Genomic DNA, 21,582 nt, shown 5'->3' on the forward strand with positions numbered 1-21,582 from the left:
TTAAAAGTTTTAAATTCACAATTTTTAAAAGTTCTCTAAAAAGATAAAAGTTAATTTTTTTCAAATTAAAAAGGTTATTAACCAAATGTGTAATACCCAAATTTTACTTTTAAAAAAGAAAAGTAGGGAGAAAAAGAGAGCCAAATTCACCCTTAATTAATCTAATTTATTGGTAGTTTGATATAATATACAATAACTAACGTCAATGTGAGCATTCATGCACTATATATAAATCATGAAGTTAAGGTCAGGTATTCTCAGTTAAACAATTTCGACTCAATTTTTAGTGAGGTGTTATTAGCTTTAACTCATTAGGATTTATGATTTTATACAATAATAGATGTGTCACAAGATTGAAACATGTTCCGTGCAGAAAAAAAAAAGTGCAACAAGAAAATAATTAAATTTAATTAGTAAAAATATTATTGTATTGGAGTTGAGGCGTGAAAGGATTACTGCTATTTAAATTAATTTTGTCCCTACGAAGAATAATTTTACAAGATTTTTAGAATTACTCAACGTGACTCATTGTATTTACTCACAAACTCTTAAGCTCTACAAATTACAGTATTTAGTTATCCAATGAAAAAGAATCAATTTAAAAAAAAAAAAAAAATGATTAGTTTTTCAAAGTAGCTTCCAAACAAACTTGGAAAAAATATAGGGTGTTGAAAAATTTGCAAGCTTGCTACCAAAAGCATGTGGGCAACTACTAGATGATGAAATGGATGAAGAATGTAAGAGGAAGAGAAGAGAGAGTTGGTTGTCTATCTTGGAATAGGCTCAAGCTAGCCTATTTATAGATTATACAGATGGCTAACCTCCAACCTTAGTTATTGTAGCAAAAAATAATATTTGAATATCTAATGCATCCATAAAATAATATAACTGTTGCATAAAATTTAAGAATAAACTAGTGCCAAACACTAAAAAATTAAATTAGGAAAAAATTGTCTAGAATTTGAAATATCACCAACAATTTATTCTTATATGACCAAAATCTCTCTGTTATATGCCTAATAATGTGGCTTTGCAATAGGCGTCTTCCTTTTAATCTTTGATGTTCTTATTAGAGTGGCTTTTACCTTATGTGTTAATACACTTAAAGCAGTTCCTTAGAATGGCGCAAACACTAAATATACTAGTCTTGATCCAATTCTAATGAGATATTATCTACTTCGGCTTAGTCTCATGATTTTATTTTACAAAATGCAACTCCCAAAATGATAACTTAATCTGTCCTTATATGGTCAAGATCTTTCGAATAGAGAAGTCATTTGATATCAAATTCATTCTGCATGACTAACAACATGAGTGATTGAGTCAATATTTGTTTCCTAACATAATCATGAGTTCAAATGCATCGAAGAAAGTTTGCCATTGAATCTATAGAGGGATTAGAAATGTTGGATCTAGTATGAACGATGTTTTATATTGGAAAATTTTTTGAGTTGTGCCATAGAGGTTTGAAGGTGACTTAACATGACACCTGCAAATTGTTTTTCATTTGGTTATGCGCTTCATTACCTATGTAAGAGATGGTGGTGGAAGGAAAGTTCATGAAATTGTTACCGTCTGCAAACGAATGCCATAGGAAATATATAAACTTGGATCGAATGTCGAGGCATCCACATGGGTTGTGGCTCCTCCATGAGTTATCCTATAACTAGGATATTGGCGATACTTATCCTTAATTAACTTGGATTAGAATGAAGCTCATAATAGAGTAATCCTGACATATGAGAGTTTCCAATACATTTTTGGAAACATAATTTCAGGAAGATCCCCAAAGTCTGCTCCCTGGAGTTTTATCTCCACCTGTAGCCACTCTCTCTTGTTTGGTTTTTTAAGCCAATTGCTCATGGTTTGGAGTGTGAAAACATGACAGAGAACTCTAAGCTTGCGCTTGGGGTCTATGAAATGACTTATTACACTGGCAGAAGCATTGAAAGCTACCTCACTTGGGCACAGACAGTCTAGTTCAAGAGCATGGTACCCAGGATTAGCTGAACTCATTTTTTGTAGAATTACCAATGAATCCATCATTCTATTTGATTAAATCAATCTTGGCCCAGGGAAGATCATTTCCACTCACCCTGATCCAATGAAGCTTAGCAATGTTCAAAACGTGCCCTGCAGAGTATTTCTGTCATGGTTTTAAGCACAAGCAGTGAGAAATGGAGGCAGCAGAGCAATGATGTAAACAACATTACCCTATCATAAAAAGGATAAAAGACAAAGAAGAAACAAATTGGATTAAGAGGGTTATAAGATTTGGTTATAAGAATTGGATTGTGCACTAGGCAAATGACACATGAAAACATTCTACAGTTTCTCAAACACGAGTCTTCCTTGTAGAGGTTCTTTTCTGCGTAACTGGAGATTTCTCAAGCTGGGAAATACTTCATATTTCTATTAAAACAAAGTCAAATCTCTTCTGTGAAACAGAATTAGAAGGGGGGACCTTCTAAGCGAATATAGTCATACATGATCCCTTGGAAAGGGCTGGTGCTTATCAGTTGTGTAAGAAAAATGGTGTTATTCCCTTCCATGAGTTGAGCACCTGAGATGCCCACATTGTAGAGATAGTAGAGTCCATGAATTCCATGTCTTGCAATTGCATTATCCTTCCCTATCAATCCACTAGAAAATAGAGGATCTGCTTTTGGGTCGTTAATTCGGACCTTCAAGAAAAAAGTTTAATTACTGGTTTACTTGCATGAAAAATGAAGAAACAAGCAAAGAAATAGAAGTTTGCAGAGGGATAAAAAGGGCTCCCTGCTCAAAAAGGGCATGGGGAGTTCAGATCTATAGCTTGACAGATGAATATATATTATCATAAACGAAATTATAAATCAAGGGCAAAATATCTACATTTGAGCATGTTCTGTAAAATGTTACGTTAATTTCTCCCTTGTCTCTCACTTGTGTTTCTTGTATTCCATGTCAAATCATAAAGTTCAATACCTGCAATTCAGAAACATTTGCACATGCAAGTGCCAACCGCAGCTTGTAGGTTTGACTCCAATCAACAGTGTCCAGAACAAACTTGATTTGCCATGTTGTTCCTTGATATGTGTCATCATCTAGCTTCCTGCAATGCAAGAAGGCTTGAACACTGAGAAATAATCGAACAGCTAATTCTCCTAATTGGTTCATTGGAATCACAAACCATTAGCCAAAACTTTTCAGAATCAGGAACTTTAAAAATGGCAAAAAAAGACAAAAAAAAAAAAAAAAAGCCAAAAAATTTGCATGACAGTTATATGTTTGGCAATTTTCATGTTCAATTATAAATATAAGCTAGCATGCAGTTTTATCATGTAGGAAGGTGACCGAAATGAGACAACGGTCATGGATCGCTATTCACACTTTTCATTATCATGACCTTCAATGATTAGACATTCAATACTACTACAATTCCAGTGGGGAGGAGGGGAGAGAGAGAGAGAGAGAGAGAGTAATAATAGACTGCCCACCTGGTAACATGAGCAAAGAACCAATCCTTGTTATAGTTGCTGACACCAATGGTGTAAACTAAATCTCCATCTGGATACAGGTCTGTGTATCTCTCCCACAAACCATACTGCCTAAACCTGCTAATGGTAGAAGACGACCAAGATTTTAATTGTCATTAACCCTCATAATCTTCCTCAAACACTCCTGAACTCCAGAGTGAGAGCATTTAAGTACAGCATAGCTGAACGCATGCATACGCAAAGAGAAAGACCGGCACTAGCAAAAAGTAATTCCTTAAAAATTCACAATACAGAGAGAGCTAACCTGTCAGGATGATTGATATAAAGTTTATTGATATACATTGGATTGGGATCAGGAATGTAGAATTCTGCAGCAGAACGATCAGGGATACCTATTTCCCACAATGTAGGCCCATCTCTAGGAGCCTCATATACATGGTCACCCATATCTACAGCACAACCTGGTTTGCATTTAATCCTATCAAGCCATAAGGAAAATGTTTATAACACAGTAGAATAACAGAGTCTGCTCAGTTGCCAACAATAACTTTTATTTTCCATTTTCAGTTTTCTAAAGAATTAAAAAAATGCCATCATAAATTTCATTTTTTTAACGTTTATATAGAAAATGTGAAGAACAATAGAAAGATATTTTTCAAAATTTCCATACAAAATCCAGAAAATTGAAAAACAATGTGGCGTTTTCTTGTAATTTAAAAAAAAAATGAAAATGGAAAATAAACCTATTTTCAGGACTAAACAGGCCCTCAAAATAATACCAGAATGCGAGAAAATAAGACCTGGGCTTATGGTGATAACATCATCATATTGGTACTCTCCAATAAAACCAGGGACCCATGCATAAAGATTATAATTGCCAGCACGTATATCATTAATGGAGAAATAACCTTCATTGTCTGCTCTGGTCCAAAATTGGTACTCCTGACAAGAAATAATCACCAAGATTAGCAAATAATATGTAATAAGCATACCATTGAATCTCAGACTTGGGCCTCTTGTTTCTGCTACCTCAGCAGAATCAGTTATCTGGAAAATGACACTAACTAATGACCTGAAACATGTAAAGAACAGGATCTTTATTACGTAGTACTGACACATCTTAATCACCTTGCCTTCTCTTTGCCATGATCCAGCATCTCCTGGTGGTGCCAGTCCCACATAAGCACCTTTTGCAATTATAAATTCATCACTTATATACCTAGATAAGTGAATTCACAGAAACTAAGATAAAATTTGCCAAATCACAATGCTAAAAAAAAAAAATTCCGAAGAGTGAGAGCTAGAAGTTGAGGAAGGTGAAAACAGGAGATCAACCTGTCCTGGACAAGTAATCTACCACGTAGATTCCCCCGTTGATATGATTGGGGGAAATCCTCTGAAGCTGGGAAACTGTAGGGCCAGCTTTCGACCTCAACCATCATCTGAAGTTCAGTTTGTATCAGTGCTAGTCTACAAAAAATTCATAATCTGTATGCAAGGGGGAGTTTGACATGAATTTGAAAAAAATTTAGTTTTTAATAATTTAACAAGTTTAAAAAATATCACTCAAAAAAGTAACTTTTATGAGTCGTTGAGTACTAGAAATTATTTTCACAAGCCATTCCAAACATCCCCTAGAGTGAATTTGCAGGTAATTCATCTGTCAAACCTGCATTTTGGCATCCTCCCAGAGCCAAAGCCGGTCACTTCCATCAAATACCGAATTAAGATAGAAAAAAACTGGGCCGAAAACTTTCTTCCATGGTTCATTGGTTCCAAATTTCAGCACCAAATCTTCTCCCGCATAATGAGCACTGAGAAACATCTGATAACACCAGTTTAAATCACAGTAACATAATTAGGTGTTTACATCATTACGCTGCTTACATGTAATATTGAAATCACAAAATGCACATACATTATCCCAGTAATTCCCATACTCTATAGCCTTGACATGACTGCATCAGTCTAAGGTCAATTTTAAAAATTCATATATTATCATGATATCATCATCAATCACTTACAGCAAGGTTATAAGGACCGACATGGGAGCTCAGTTCCTGCTTGATGGGTCCACCAGATCGAAACTCATTGCTGGGTGTGATTTGCCAGAACCCCAAGAGTGGTCTAGAGCAGATCCAACCATGAACACGGAGATCTTTGATCTCGCATGAGTACTGGTACTTGTCATCCACCTGCACACCCAGGAACCAAACAGCGGTCACTCAAGCTTTGATATGTAACTGTAAAAATGGATAAGACCTACCATTTGGTTAGACAGAAGGTAAAGTCTTAAGCTGTCCCTTCACAATCATTTTATCTAGTTCACAAATTTCTTTATCGAAAACAAAAAATAGTTTACAGAAGAAATAAGTCAAATAACCATTAGAATTTGGCTTGAAGATAATAACAATCTGGTTGAGACATTTTCCTAAGATGTGTAGTGATGGAGTATGTAATCTAAGTCTCATTAATCCTGAACTTGAAGGGGTAAGGGTGGAAGAAGCATGCACACCTCTCCTTTGAATTCTGGCTCCAAGGGATTGACAAGGAGGACTGCTTCTGGATAGGCCAAGACTTGGCATCTTTCTGGTGACCGGTCATCCGGCAGCGGCATACACCTTTGCCTATTATCAGCCACAGCCATGAAGTGGAACCTATTTGCTCCAATTCCAAATAACCATTGTCATATTTTAATTGCAATTTGATAGTTGGCATACATTATGCTTTAAATACGAGCTTCCATTTTTTTTTTTAATAGAACAGGAAGAAATTCATTAAGACAAGAAGAAGAATATACAAAGAGGGTGATAAATACTAACAAAACAAAAGAAAGCAAAAAACTAAAACTATTACAAAGAGAAAAAAACAAGGAACTAAGCTAAAAGGCCCAACTAATCAAGCTGAATATCAGAGAAGGCCATACTACCAAAACACCCAGCAGTCAACACCCACAATGATGCCAAAAAAACAACCCTGTCCCAAATAAGATCTACTGATGAAGCATGATCATGAAAAATCCTATCATTCTTCTCTAACTAGATTAACCAAATAGCTGCAAAGCCAACAAACTGCAACAAAACTTTCACCTTCTTTTGTTTCCCAAAGCAAACAAAATCAATCAACAAGAAATCCTCCAACACTCTTCCAACAAACCAAAAAGCTTATTCCATAAATAACATGCCATGGATCGATAAAGAAATAAATGCACATGACACTATTAGCATAACAAATAACACATGCATCACGGGAAGGGCCATGTATGGTCTACAAATCAGCAACAGTTGTATTGTTGGAGTTAACTCTATTAACAATCGCAATCCACACAAAAGCTGTTAAGGCCCGATATACATTGTTATCCCACAACCTAACAGCTTAGGATTTGCTGCTTGTTGTTACTGTTTTCTATTTTTTGTTTCCATTTCTGCATAGGAAAAAAATAGATTATAAAAATTCATTTGTTTATGTTGTCAGTTTTTTGTCTTGTAGTCGGTTTTCAACTATTTTTGAAAAAACTGAAAATAAGATTTTATGTTTTTCAATTGCTTTGGCAACTTGTTGCTAGAAAATTTTAGTATTTAAATTTTTTTTTTTTTGGATTAAATCATTCATTTTATACACATTTTTTAATTAAAAAATTAAAATGATTATATTGATTTAAATATAATTAAAATAACTATATATAAATTTCAAAAAAAAAAAGTCAATTACAAAATATTTTTTATATTTTTCAATGGTCATGTACACTAAGATTGTTATTGTAAAGTGAATTTTGAAAATATAATAATTAAGTAAAATAATTATAATAATTTTTATTTTTATTGTAGTATTTTCAATTTTGATTATTCTGCACTTTTATAATTAAAATAATTTAAAATATTATTTTATTTAAAGATGAAAATGAACATTTTTTAATTAAGTTTTTAATTTATTTTAGCTTTACAAATATTGACCAAACAAGTTGTTGGTGTCTGATTTTTAGTTTCCGTTTCTAATTTTTAGTTTTTGTTTTCATAAATTTTGACAATGATACCAAAAGGCCCCTTAAGCTTTTAGGCAAAGTGGTAATATAACATGGCATTAAAGCAGGTTACTAGGAGGCCATGGGTTCTAGTTGTTAAAATGTCAACCTAGAATATCTTTGTAAATAAAAAACAAATTAGGAAAGTGAGTAATTAGTGAGTAATTATGGGGGATTTGATTTCATTTAATAGGAAATTATTTCCTTGATTAGAATAGGTTATTGTATTATATATTGGATTGTACGTAAGAACAAAATGAATAAAAAAGAAATATTTTTTCCAATCTTTTCTTCTTTCATGGTATCGGAGCTAGGGTTTCTTAAACCCAGCTAAAACAATGACTGACAGCAGAGATTCTATCTCTGCCACAAACATCACCGGTGATTCAGAGGTTACGTCCGGTGGGAGTTTGAATGATAACACAGTTTTTCCATTTTCACTGGAAAAATTAAACGGAAAAAATTTCCGTGAATGGGCTCTGTCAATTAAACTAGTAATTGAGGGAAAAGGAAAGATTGGTTACCTTACCGGTGAGCGAAGGAAACCAGATCCATCCGACGCTGTCGCCTTGCAAAGATGGAGGTCCGAAAATTTCATGGTCACGGCTTGGCTCGTCAATTCAATGCAACCATCAATCGGAAAAATTTATTTGTTTTTGCCGACGGCGAAGGAGGTCTGGGAAGCCGTACGCCAGACGTACTCCGATGGCGAGAGTTACTCTCAAATCTTCGACATCAAGACCCGATTGTGGCAGATGAGGCAAGGTGAGAGAGGGGTTACCGAGTATTTCATGGAGATGAGTCATCTCTGGCAGGAGCTCGATCTGAGCATCGACGAAGAGTGGGAGTGCTCCGGCGATAGCACGCGATACCAAAGGAGGCTCGAAAACGAGAGGGTCTTCGAGTTTCTTGCCGGCCTGAATCGAGAGCTCGACGATGTGAGAGGACGGATCCTTGGCCGGCGCCCTCTCCCTTCAACTCGAGAAGTTTTCGCAAAGGTCAGGCGTGAGGAGAACAGGAGACGGGTAATGTTGCGACCCCAAAGTGATTCCGCTGGGCTGGACCCGGCTGCACGTGGATCTGCCCAAAAATTAGATGGGCCGCACACCGGGCCGGACGCTTCAGCCCTTGCATTAAAAGGCCCAGGAGGACCTAGTCAACGGCCACAAAGAGGTAAAATGTGGTGTGAACATTGTCGAAAAACAGGTCATTCAAAAAATACCTGCTGGGAGATTCATGGAAAACCGGCAGACTAGAAACCGAGACAATACCACAAAAATCGTGGGTACCAGGCCAACACTGGTGGGTCAAATGAAAGATCACAAGGAGAGAACAATGATACCCCATCCAGCAGTGTATTCAGTTCTGAACAGTTGGATCAGTTATATAAGATGTTTTCATCAATGCAAACATCGGGTCAGTCTTCCTCTAGTTCTCTGGCTCATCGAGGTAATCCTCTGATAGCTTTAAAAACCACATCTTGTTACAAATGCCCTTGGATAATTGATTCGGGTGCGTCCGATCATATGACTGGGTCATATCAATATTTTTCATCCTACTCCCCATATGCCGAGAATTTGAAGGTAAAAATTGCAGATGGATCTCTCTCACTAGTTGCTGGAAAAGGAAGTATTCGCATATCTGATTCCTTAACTTTACAATCAGTCTTACATGTCCCCAAGTTATCCTGCAATCTGTTATCTATCAGTCAATTAACAAAAGACTCAAATTGTTCCGCTAAATTTGTTTCCTCCCATTGTGTTTTTCAGGACCTATCATCGGGGAAGACGATTGGCACTGCTAAAGCGTATGAGGGACTCTACTACTTTGAGGAGGCAAGTTTGAGTGAATTATGTAATACTACAATTTGTGATTCTGCATCTACTTCTAAAAATAGTGAACTTTTGTTATGGCATTCACGGATGGGTCATCCCAATTTTCAATATTTAAAACGTTTGTTTCCTTCTCTTTGTTCAAATAAAATGGCTTCTGAGTTTCAATGTGAAGTATGTGAACTTGCTAAACATCATCGTACTTCATTTCCATCATCCATATACAAACCATCTCGCCCATTTGCTATGTTTCACAGTGATGTATGGGGTCCCTCACGTTCCCTAAATCGCACCAATACAAAATGGTTTGTGACCTTTATCAATGACCATACTCGTCTTTGTTGGGTCTACTTACTGAAAGACAAAACTGAAGTCCGTTCCATTTTTATCAATTTTCATACCATGATTCATACACAGTTCCAGACTCATATTCAAATCCTACGTACTGATAATGGTACGGAATATTTCAATACCATCCTGGGAACTTATCTTCAAGATCATGGGATTGTTCATCAAAGTTCTTGTGTGGATACCCGTCAACAAAATGGGGTTGCTGAACGAAAAAATAGACATATACTTGAAGTCGCCCGGGCTTTAATGTTTACTACCCACATGAAACATTATTTTTGGGGCGATGCCATTTTAACAGCCACACATCTCATTAATAGAATGCCAAGTCGAGTACTCTCATTTGTCACTCCTCTACAGAAATTTCAGGAAAACTTTCCTAACTCTCGATTCCCTTCCAGTCTCCCACTGAAAATTTTTGGCTGTACTGTGTTTGTTCATGTCCATGCACACCACCGCTATAAATTGGATCCTCGTGCCATTAAATGTGTTTTCATTGGTTATTCACCTACCCAAAAAGGCTACAAATGCTATGACTCGGTCTCAAAACGACTATTCGTTAGTCTTGATGTTACCTTTTTTGAAACCACTCCTTATTTCTCAAACTCCTCTCTTCAGGGGGAGAAATGGAGGAGTGAAGATCGGTTCTTTGATCCTTTTACTATTGAATCTGCGGTTACTCCAGTTACTTCATTCCCTGACCCGTCTATTGAGTCTTCCATTATAGTACTTCTTGATCTGCCAAACACAACTGAACACTTACCCTCAGGGGGAGATGCAGGAGAACAAAACAACGCAGACATACTGGTTTACTCAAGAAAGCCGAAAACAAAGGAGAAGGAGAACCTCATATGTGAAGCACCAATAGCGTTGGACCCGGTGATGGCTCCAAATAATCATGATCTGGTAATTGAGTCCTCTTCTGACAATTCTGCCCCTGATGATATCAATCTACCTATTGCAATCAGAAAACAAACCAGGTCGTGTACTCAATATCCTTGGTCGAAATACATGTCTTATAAAAGCTTGTCTACAGGATATCGTGCATTTGTCTCTAATCTGGACCGAACGAAAGTACCAAAAAACATTCAGGAAGCTCTAGAAATACCAGAATGGAGAGAGGCAGTCTTGGAAGAAATCCAAGCCCTAGAAAAAAATGGAACTTGGAAGTTGACAGATCTACCGAAAGGGAAGAAGCCAGTAGGTTGTAAATGGGTTTTCACAGTGAAATGTAAATCTGATGGAACAGTTGAAAGATATAAAACCAGACTTGTTGCAAAAGGCTTTACACAGACCTACGGCATTGACTATACTGAGACATTTGCACCAGTGGCAAACTTAAATACAGTTTGGGTTCTCTTGTCCCTGGCAGCCAATTTAGATTGGCCACTACAACAGCTTGATATCAAAAATGCTTTCTTAAATGGAGAAGTAGAAGAGGAAGTTTACATGACTATACCACCAGGATTCAGTAGAACAGGTGAAGAAGACAGAGTGTGTAAACTAAAGAAATCATTATATGGCCTCAAACAATCTCCAAGAGCGTGGTTCGACAGATTTGTAAAGGTACTAAAGAATCAAGGGTATCGACAAGGGCAATCAGACCATACACTATTCTTCCAACAGTCTCAAGGAGGTAAGAAAACAATTCTAATAGTGTATGTTGATGATATAATTCTTACTAGTGATGATACTGTAGAAATGGAGAGATTGAAGAAGGTTCTGGCTACTGAATTTGAAGTTAAAGACTTGGGACAGATGCGGTATTTCTTGGGCATGGAAGTGGCAAGAACAAAAAAGGGGATTAGTGTTTTTCAACGAAAGTATGTTACTGACCTCCTAGTTGAAATTGGCATGCTAGGGTGCAAACCCAGCGAAACCCCGATAGAAACAGTAAAGAGGGTTGAAGATTGTGAAAAACCAGTAGAAAAGGAGAGGTATCAGAGATTGGTTGGCAAACTGATCTACCTATCACATACTAGACCAGATATTGCATTTGCAGTTAGTGTAGTAAGTCAACACATGCACTCACCAAAGGAAGTTCACTTCGATGCTGTATACAAGATTCTTAGATACCTCAAGGGATCCCCAGGAAGAGGACTCTTCTTCAAGAAATGTGAGAGCAAGGAAATACAGATCTTTACAGATGCAGATTGGGCAGGATCAGTGGAAGATAGAAGGTCCACCACAGGATATTGTACATTCGTTTGGGGAAATCTCGTGACTTGGAGAAGCAAAAAACAGAATGTGGTGGCTCGTAGTAGTGCTGAAGCTGAATTCAGGGCAATCGCTCAAGGGATTTGTGAAGGATTGTGGTTACGAAAACTATTGGAGGTATTACGGGTACTGGTAAACCTTCCTATCAAACTCTACAGTGACAATAAGGCAGCTATTAGCATCTCTCTTAATCCAGTCCAACATGACAGGACTAAACATGTGGAGGTAGATAGACACTTCATCAAAGAAAAAATTGAAGAGGGAATTATATGTATGACTTATGTACCAACCAAGGAACAAACTGCAGATATTCTCACTAAAGGCTTGGGACGACAGAGTTTTGATGATCTTATTAACAAGTTGGAGATGATTAACATTTATGATCCAACTTGAGGGGGAGTGTTAAAATGTCAACCTAGAATATCTTTGTAAATAAAAAACAAATTAGGAAAGTGAGTAATTAGTGAGTAATTATGGGGGATTTGATTTCATTTAATAGGAAATTATTTCCTTGATTAGAATAGGTTATTGTATTATATATTGGATTGTACGTAAGAACAAAATGAATAAAAAGAAATATTTTTTCCAATCTTTTCTTCTTTCACTAGTCTTGTTGCCCTTTATTGTTTGTTTGTTAAGAATTATATTATTAATTATTCCCTATAATGGGTGTCGTTTATTGTTTGTTTATATATCCACATGCTGTCGAATGCACATGCGGGGGAGTGTTATACATTGTTGGCCCACAAGCTAACAACTTAAGCTTTTAGGTGAAGGGGAAATCTGACAAAAACCTTTACCTTTGAAGGAATTTTAGCTCTCTGCAAATGATTAGCGATAGGAAAAAATGGAAAGAACAGTTTAGACAAGAGTAAAATGAATTACATTGAAAAACACTAGAATTATCCAAACATCAAACTCAAACACCCCCAACATGTGAATATTTAAAAGAATCCAGTGAACCTAGGACAGAAGAAAGCTCCTCAGTTCCACTACACACACATCATTAAGATTTCTAAAAAAATTAAAATTCCAAGAAATCTCAGTGTCAAGAATAACAAGAAAAGAAATAAGCGCATGCACATCAGGACATGCAAAATAAGATGAAAAATAGAAGGAAAGGAAACTGGAAAAACAGAATTCTCGCATCCAGAGATCCTTCCAAAACTGAAACCTACCACCATCTCTTACTTTGTACTTGATACAAGGAAAAAAATGAAAGAAGATGCCTGTAAAATGCCACAGGCTTTCATGAGTAACTCTAGCTATAAAATTAGCATCCCACCCATTGCCATGCAGAACAAATTTACTTTGATAACTTTATGCCAATCAGTTTCCAAAGGGAAGCACAATAACCAGATAAACACCAAACCAGTGCTCTTGCACACCAACATACCAAGACCAAGCCCCCGCGCCCACCCCCCCCCCCCCCCCCCCCGGGGCCTCCTCTCCCATCTCAGAGCTACAAACAAACTCCCAACTGAAAAGATGATCTCTCCTCTCACCAATCCCTAACTGAAGGAAATATCTCATAATCCCCTCTAGTCAATTAGAAAGCCCCTCAGAATATTAAAGGAGAACGAAAAATACAAGGGAATCAAAGAGAGAGACACCTGGATCGAAGTATTGCGACCTCCCAAGGGAAAAAAATATACTCTTCCAGCTATCAAAACGTTTATAGACCTTAGCAATCACTGGATCCCAATAACCAAAACCCCTAGACTGATGATTCACCTAAAGGAACTCCTAAATATAAATAAGTCAAAGGCTTAAATAATCCCACAGCATAAAAGAACAGCCAATCTGGAAGTCATCTCTGAACTCATACTCAGAGCAGCTAGACCATTCTTAGCTAAATTAATCTTAAAACCCATAGATTGACTTAAAAACCTACAAAATAGTGAAAATAGTACAAAAATAGTTCCTTTATCTAACAAGAACAAAATGGTACCATCAGTAAAGAATAAATGAGAAACAACCACACCCTGTAATAGAAACACCCTAGACAAAACCCATATCAATGCCCCTATCAGTCATCCTACTCAACACATCACCTACTAAAATAAAAAGAAAGGGAGAAATGGGATCCCCTTGCCTCGCACGGTCACACCCCTAGAAGCAGAAAACCAAGTCTTAGAAAACCAAGTCACACCCCTAAATGTGATCCTTGCAATTGTGTAAAATATTAATAGGCCAAAACTCAAGAGTCCAACATTCAATCCACATGGTTGGAAGTATGCTCTTCTTTGATACTGTACATAGATTTTGGACTACTCATACATACATACAATCATATATACAGCACTATGAGCAACCTTATTTGGTGTGGACATGCTAAAAAATAAAGAAAAAAATATAGTTCACCTAAAAAGTCCAAAATTTAAGCAAAAAATAATATTTTCAAGGGTAAATTGCACTAGCAATGCAGTCAATAATTTGGGGTCTACTTTGATGGGGCCGTGAGGGCTGTCTACCAGGGCGGATTAGGCATAGCGTTTGTTCTTATGCAATAGTTTAGAGTTCTGTCCGAAATTCCTAATTTAGACTAACGGTTGGATGAAATTGAAACCATTTTGAAAGCTTGTGAAAAATGAATTATATTTCGGTAAATATTGGTATAATTTACCATTATTTAAAAAGTAAAGTAGGTTTTACCATCCATAAACTTCTAAATACATTAATTCCCCAGAGTTAAATTTTTGAGGAATCGTTGTAATTTTTAAACTTATGAAGCATTTTCTAATATAATGAATAAGGGAGAAGGAGATTCGCGTACTTGTCTTCTCGAAGCTTGAACACAATCCTGGTCTCGGGGAGATTGAAAGCTGGCCATTCCTTGAGATGTTCGTAAATGCCGTAGAAGTAGAATCCAGAGGAACCACGAAGCATTACAAATCTAATAATCATCAACATCGCCATCAATGGGAATCAATTCACACTCTCCGGAAACAAACATTTCTGAAGGAGTTTAAAGAGAGACCTCTTGTCTATATTCAACGGGACGAGCTTGCCCTCAAGGGAGGGATCCCATTTTTTTGCGAAGGAAAGCTCCACCTGCTCCTCATTTTCCACTACAACCCTAAAGCTCGTTCCCTTGATCCTGCACATTCAGTATCAATTGCCAATTTGAAACGTGAGTGATTTAGATTTCTTTCTGAAAATTTTTGCAGCAGTGAGAGGGAGAGGGCGAAACTTTTCAAATGTCCCAGTGGTTCCTGTATGCTCTGGTTCGCTCCAAACAAGGTCCCAGTACCTGCAAGCATGTTCCATTGGAGTATGACGTCAAATTGCACGACATGCTTTCACAATTTTCTCTACGTACTCAGCTAGCTAAAAATTTTAACTGAATTTCAAATTGCACCGCAAGCGAACTCGGTTAAATCAAACTCTTCCAAGTTTTTCAAATTCCGAGTTTGAGCCTTCTGGGTTTTCCACTTCAGTACAATTCGAGGTTTGCTGTTCATTCTTCTTCTTCTTTTGGTCGCTTGAAGTTGTCCAAGCCTCTCGCATGGCGGCAAGCTTGAAAAGTTCAGACCGGATACAAACCGGTAGCCCGAGCCGCTTGGACCCGACTAAATTAACAGGGTTACTGAGATTACACATCGTCAATATTAGGGCTCCATGAATGGCGGTATCAAATCGCTCATACTTTGACAATCTTAAAACCCGGATAGGTGAGCGAGCCGATAGCTACATCGGGTCAGTTCAACCAGTCAGACCAATGATTAGATCGTTTGTTCAATTGGTGATATATATATATATATATATGAGAGCGCATTCGTATTTCAAATTTATTTAAAAGAGTAAATTTTTTGATTGATTAAAAAAATATTTTATTTTGAAGAAAAAAAAAAAGGAAATTTCATCTTTTATTATATATTAATGTTTAAAAATTATTCTAGTATTACTCAAATTAAGTAAAATTAATGTTAATATTCAATAGTGTACAAAATCAAAATTTTGATAATTAACTTGTTATAATTTTGTAATCTTCTTCAAATATAAAAATTTTAAATTTCTTTATATTCAATTTTACTTATTTTTAATATTTTAAAGTTTCAAACAAAAATTTAAAGATAAAAGATTTTAAATTTGATGAAGTTAATATTTTAGATGCATACATTCCATGTGTATAAATTTGTTGCAATCATTTAATATGCAAAATAAATCATTCCATGTAGCATGACTCTTTAATGTCAGTAGGAGTTCGCAAAATGTAACAATTTCTTTTTTTAATAAAAATTTGGTCAAATTGAGTTGACTCATTTGGTTTTGCCGAGTTGAATTAAGTCACCTAAGTCTGACTACGTTGACATTGGTTTGCTTAAAATCCGATTCAAGCCTCATGTTCAAACTGGTAACTTGGCCGATTTCGATCCAATTGGGTCGGCCCCGTTGGTCTAGTCCATTTTTTAAAACTATACTTTGACATGTGACTATATAAGGCTAGTTTATTTAGTTATTTGTTGTACTCTCAAAAAATAGTTAACATATTTAGAGCAAAAGATACTGACTTTTCTTGTGATTTGGTAAAAAGGCAGAGACCTTTCATGAGATTTCAAAAATATCACAGACTTCTCTTGAAATTTACTGAAAAGACATAGATATCTCCTAAAAAAAAACTTATCTTTTTTATAAAATATAAGGAAATATTTGTATATGTTTTAGGAAACTTTAGAAGAGGTCTTTAAAATTCATAAAACATCAGCGGAAGTCTATGACATTTTTGAAATTTCAGGAGGGGTCTTCCTCTTTTTTACCCAAACCTTAGAGGAGATCAGTGTCTTTTGCTCAAATATTTATAATGAATCGTTTCTTTATATAAAATTTAAAATTCACTAATTATAAGATATCCAATTGGTATTTAGATTTTATAAAATAATGCGATGTCCACATCATTTTGGTTCATACCAAATTACACCTTTCACTTGTAAAAATCTAAATACTAACATAATATTTTATAATGAATAAGTCCCAAATCTTGCATGGAAATAAATTTTCTCTTAAAATGAATATTTCATGTCCAATATTAAAATATGAATGATTTGAGACCATCAATTAAGCTAATGTGAGACATAGGGTCATTCAAAAGTTCTAAAGAGATTAATGAGCCAACAATACCAACCTATTTATTATCTTCCCAGCTACCAAAGAAACTTAATTTCTCTAATGGGTGTGAAATATTTTAATTGATGTCATTTAAAGACTGGCATTCCGAAAAAGAAAAATTATCGTTAAGTTACCCTCCAAAACTCTCTTTGCATTTGTAAGCTATGTTTTTTTTTTTAAATGAATTAATACATAGAATTTTGTATATTTTATGAATTCTAAGGAATAATCCGAATATATATACATATATATCTATATATATATATATATATATATATGAAAATAATATGATTTTTAAACAATATTTTGTTTTTTTTTCTTGATTTTAAGCATTTTTCTTATTTTCTATGATTTTTATGAATTTATATTTTTTTCATTTTTATGCATATACATTTTTTTTTTTAGATTTTTACGAATTTCTTGTATTTTCCAAAATTTTATAGAATTTCTATATTCGTATAATTTTCTTTATTTTTACATTTAATATGCTGAGTTTCCCTCCTACATAAATGATGGCTCGCATGTGATTGGTCCGCTTGGATGTCTTAGCTAATGCCATGTGGATTCCATGCCTTAGTGGAAGAATATTTTTTCTTTTTTGTTTTTTTATAATTTTGAAGTAGCCCGATTAGGTGTTATGAAATGATTGAATCATTATATAATTGTAAATTGTTTGGAAGATGATTGATCATCTTTGCAAAAATTAAAGGCAGCAAATTAAAGAGAATTATGGCTGCAATTTTTGTGCATTTTGATGAGAGAGATGAGAGAAAAGTAGAAAAGAAAACAGGATTAAAGTTAGGGTTAGAGGTATATACACAGTCAGATTGATCGTTACAATCAGATAGTGATTTGTTGCTTGATTGAGTTGAATTTTTGACATCCTGTTCATGACTTTTTTTTCTTCAATCTCGTTGGTTTGATAATCATTTGGAGGCCATTTGCTTTTTAGTTTTCGTGATTTAGACAACAACCTCTATTTTTAGTGAGACCTCTCTGCTATTCTTGAAGTTTGACTCTTCCTTTTCTTAATGATGATTCATATTGACATATGCCAAAACTTTCTTGTTCTCTATTAACTTAGTTGATGTACGACTCTAATTTTAACTGGAGAAGACATGTTACAATATACTATTTGACATAATGGAAGACTGAAAGCAAACTTTGGTCCCATAGTTTTTCCCTTCACACCTACATAAATTTGGTATTCCCATGGCTATTGTGTGGTTAATTTGTATCATTCTGTTTAGTGAATATTTCAGAATAGTGGGTAATTAATTATTTTAGTGTTAATTAGATTAGGAAAAGATTTGTCTTAAGATTTTGTACTTTGATCATCACCTTCATATCTCCAATAAACTTTCCATATTTTAACAGTTTAGATCCTATTTATTATTGTATTTAATCAATGAAAATAAATAAATAAGTAAATAAACTTTTATGTCAATGTCAACATTCAATCAACAACTTTTTTTAATGTATGCCTTTTTTTTTAAAATTTTTTTTTTGGTAAAAAGACTTATCAACTAGAGCATTCAAACTTTTTCTATGTCAACTTTTTTATGAGGGGGATAGAAAGTTCTTATATCACTATCAATATTCAACACATTTTTGAGAAAAAGAAAAAAAAAATGAACAAAATTTAAATCAGGTAATACCCTCTGTTATCTTCATCATTACTATCTTCAAGCAAATTATCAATGCCATTATATTGAATTCTGGTGACAAAGCCATCAGGATTTGATAATGTAACTTGTAGAATGCCATTATCGATAACCACCTGTAAAGAATACATTTCCAAATATTAGTTTTAGTGTACACCATAATTCTTAATTCTCTTTATTAACTTAGTCTAAATAATAATAATAATAATAAATATTATTATTATTATTATTATTTAGTTAAGGTAAGAAAAGTAACTACATGTAGATAGAGTTAAAAGAGAGAGTAATAGCATCTAAAATATATTCAGATGTATGTAATTACTCATTATCAGCAACCTATGGGCTTGGTGGGATCTCTCTCTACCCTTTAAAAGGGTTTCAAATTCCATAAATGAGAGAGAGAGAGAGAGAGAGAGAGAGAGAGAGAGAGAGAGAGAGAGAGTATATTCATGTGCATAAAATTACTCATTATCACAGGCCTATTGCTCATTATCAATTACACCTAAAAGTGAAAAAAATGATATACTCATACACATGTAATTACTCATTATCATGGGCCTATTAAGTTTGATAGTATGTCGTTGTCCTTCAAAAAGGAGTGGCAATGATTCATATTCTTTATGTTATGAGGAAGTAGAGGCGAGATGAACTGATTGGATTTGAGTAGATAGGTATCTATTCTCATGGAAGCCATTGTATAGTCCTAATCTTTGAATTGCTAGGAAAACAGAAATGAAAAGATGCACACCCCATGTATTCATTATGACATTAATTAAATTAATGAGTGGAATGAAACATTCACAAAATTATCAAAAACATGATTCTTCTTTAAAAAATTAAAATAATAATTCAAACACTTACATAGTGGTCTTGAACACACAATTGCATAGCCATGCCTGAAAATTTCAATCCGACTATCAAGGCAATAATGAAGTATTTATGAAAAGATACATATGAAAATGAGAAAGAAGCAAGCATTTTAATACGTGATGAATATTGTATGGATTTTATCAGAATAGATTAAGCATAGGGAGTTAAAGAAATTTTAAAAATAGTCCGAGAACATCTGGAGAAGGGGTGTCCTCTGACAAAGGGGTTGCAGTGACCATGCTCACCCAACTGTTTATCAAAAACATAGGTCTCCTCAAAAGTGTAGATCAAGAAAGTTGGTGGTTTTACGATAGGAGAGACGACAGTAGAAGTCTCAATAAATCGTGACCATGAGAAAATAATATTATGACTTGTTTGGCATACTAAAATGGAGTAGATTGGGAGTGGAATGGAATGAAATGTCACACGAAAAACATGTAAAAATATAAAAATTAATTCCATTCCCTTTCTTGTGTACCAAAGATTGAATTAGCGCCACCATAGGTTTTTCATGCTCTTATGGTGACCTTGAGAAATAAAAATATATAATAAAAGATAAAAGTCGGATCACTTCTTACCTTTCTGCAGTCTCTACGGTACACAAGTTAGAAGTATGAAGGCTGGCTTCTTTATATATCCATTTTGCTTTGGTATGGTTTGGTGTGGTTAGCTTGAACTATGGGTAAAGCCAGGTAAAGGCAGCATTCCATTTCTGCAAGAATACCTTACTGATGGATCCCTTCACCCGATGATCACTGTAGGTTTGGTGTGTATGGATAAGAGCCGTGCAAGGGTCGTTTGGTGGAGAACCCAATTGGCTCCTCATCAACAATAGCTCATGAATCAAGTGTGACAAGAGTAGTTGATCATGTTGTAGTTGATTGGATTTAAATATTAAATTTAAATAAAATATAATACAAAGTAAATATGATGTAAGAATCTAAATTTAGTGTGTTGGTCATGTTGTAGTCCTCGAAACAATATTGCTTTGGCAACACGGTACCAGTTTCTATGAAGAAAATAAAGCCATTAAAGAGCAATAGAGGAAAAACTAGTACAAGTTTTGGGAGGTCTATAGTTGCCCAAAGGGGACCTCTTCAATGCTAGCTCAAGTTAGTGGTGGTACTGAGAGCAAACAATTTTCCGAGAGAGTCTTAGGATAAAAGAGAGGTTATATTACTTTTTATGTTGTAGTTTTATCCATAGAGATCTAGGTCTATTCGTTTTATGGGTTAGCTAGGTTCAGCTAAGCACACTTAGAATATAAATGTTTAGTGCAAGTGTAGAATGTAACATACCAAGGGAAGGAAGGGGAGTCTTATTTAGACTAAAAAAGCAAGAAAAAAAAACCAAAAAAAAAAAAAAAAAAATCCAATCCACTTATGTCCTGTCTTATTTTTGATAAAAAAAAAAATTCAAGTAAAACATGAAATACAATAAATATTGTATACAATCTTGTCTGGCCTACAAAATCAGCAGGGCAGTTTGTTACTTGTCAAGGAATTGCCAATACACTTTATCCTTCAAGCTCAGGGAAATGGACAATCATATTGGAAATTCAAGTCGCAGGAGTGGTTTAAGGTCTTTCTTTGGTGCAGATGCCCTGCGAACTGATCCTTCTTGTCATCTCTGTGGACTATGGTCGAAGATACCGACTCTGTTTTTAAAATGCCATTGGGCCAAAATGTTATGGTTTGATAGATGGGGAATCCTTTTGGATTTGTTGGAAGACATGAACATGAAACTGTTGAGTCAAGTCTTAGCAAGACTACATGTGATCCACACAACTGCATTACCTAACGTTGATGATTTGTGGTTTGCTTTTGGCCACAAGAACACAGACTTCCAGAGATGCTGAAGCAAATAATGAAGACGTTTTATCCTCAATGATTTTCTTAGAAGGAAGAAGAACCCAACTTTCCATGATTACCGAAGAGCAAAACCAAATCCCTTCCCAGCTAGTCCCAGTTTGGTCCCTTTCGGGTTCAAACCAGATTAAATTCAATTTTGATGCAGCTGTTAGGGACAAGAAAATCCCTACA

The 21,582-nt window shown here is 35.2% G+C and overlaps 1 protein-coding gene across 5 annotated transcripts; it reads right to left on the bottom strand.

Moving 5' to 3' along the window:
* Positions 1-2,231: 2,231 nt before the first annotated feature.
* Positions 2,232-20,147, bottom strand: LOC131162530 (probable rhamnogalacturonate lyase B). Of its 5 annotated transcripts, none has more exons than XM_058119120.1 (16): positions 20,119-20,147; positions 19,532-19,566; positions 18,665-18,786; positions 15,091-15,150; positions 14,878-14,997; positions 14,674-14,793; positions 5,995-6,136; positions 5,504-5,674; positions 5,149-5,304; positions 4,815-4,921; positions 4,608-4,698; positions 4,388-4,421; positions 3,784-3,940; positions 3,480-3,599; positions 2,968-3,094; positions 2,232-2,684 (listed from the first exon to the last, which is right to left on the bottom strand). In XM_058119120.1, the coding sequence occupies exons 2-16, from the start codon at positions 19,562-19,564 to the stop codon at positions 2,451-2,453; spliced, it is 1,794 nt and encodes a 597-aa protein (XP_057975103.1). In that variant the 5' UTR covers positions 19,565-19,566; positions 20,119-20,147; the 3' UTR covers positions 2,232-2,450. The 5 variants fall into 5 exon arrangements, with proteins under 5 accessions (XP_057975103.1, XP_057975100.1, XP_057975101.1 ...); XM_058119117.1 differs by having other exon boundaries at positions 4,280-4,421; positions 20,119-20,142; XM_058119118.1 differs by having other exon boundaries at positions 3,480-3,596; positions 4,280-4,421; positions 20,119-20,130.
* Positions 20,148-21,582: the final 1,435 nt, after the last annotated feature.

This window comes from Malania oleifera, chromosome 8 (genome assembly GCF_029873635.1).
Source record: "Malania oleifera isolate guangnan ecotype guangnan chromosome 8, ASM2987363v1, whole genome shotgun sequence".
NCBI classification, from domain to species: domain Eukaryota; kingdom Viridiplantae; phylum Streptophyta; class Magnoliopsida; order Santalales; family Ximeniaceae; genus Malania; species Malania oleifera.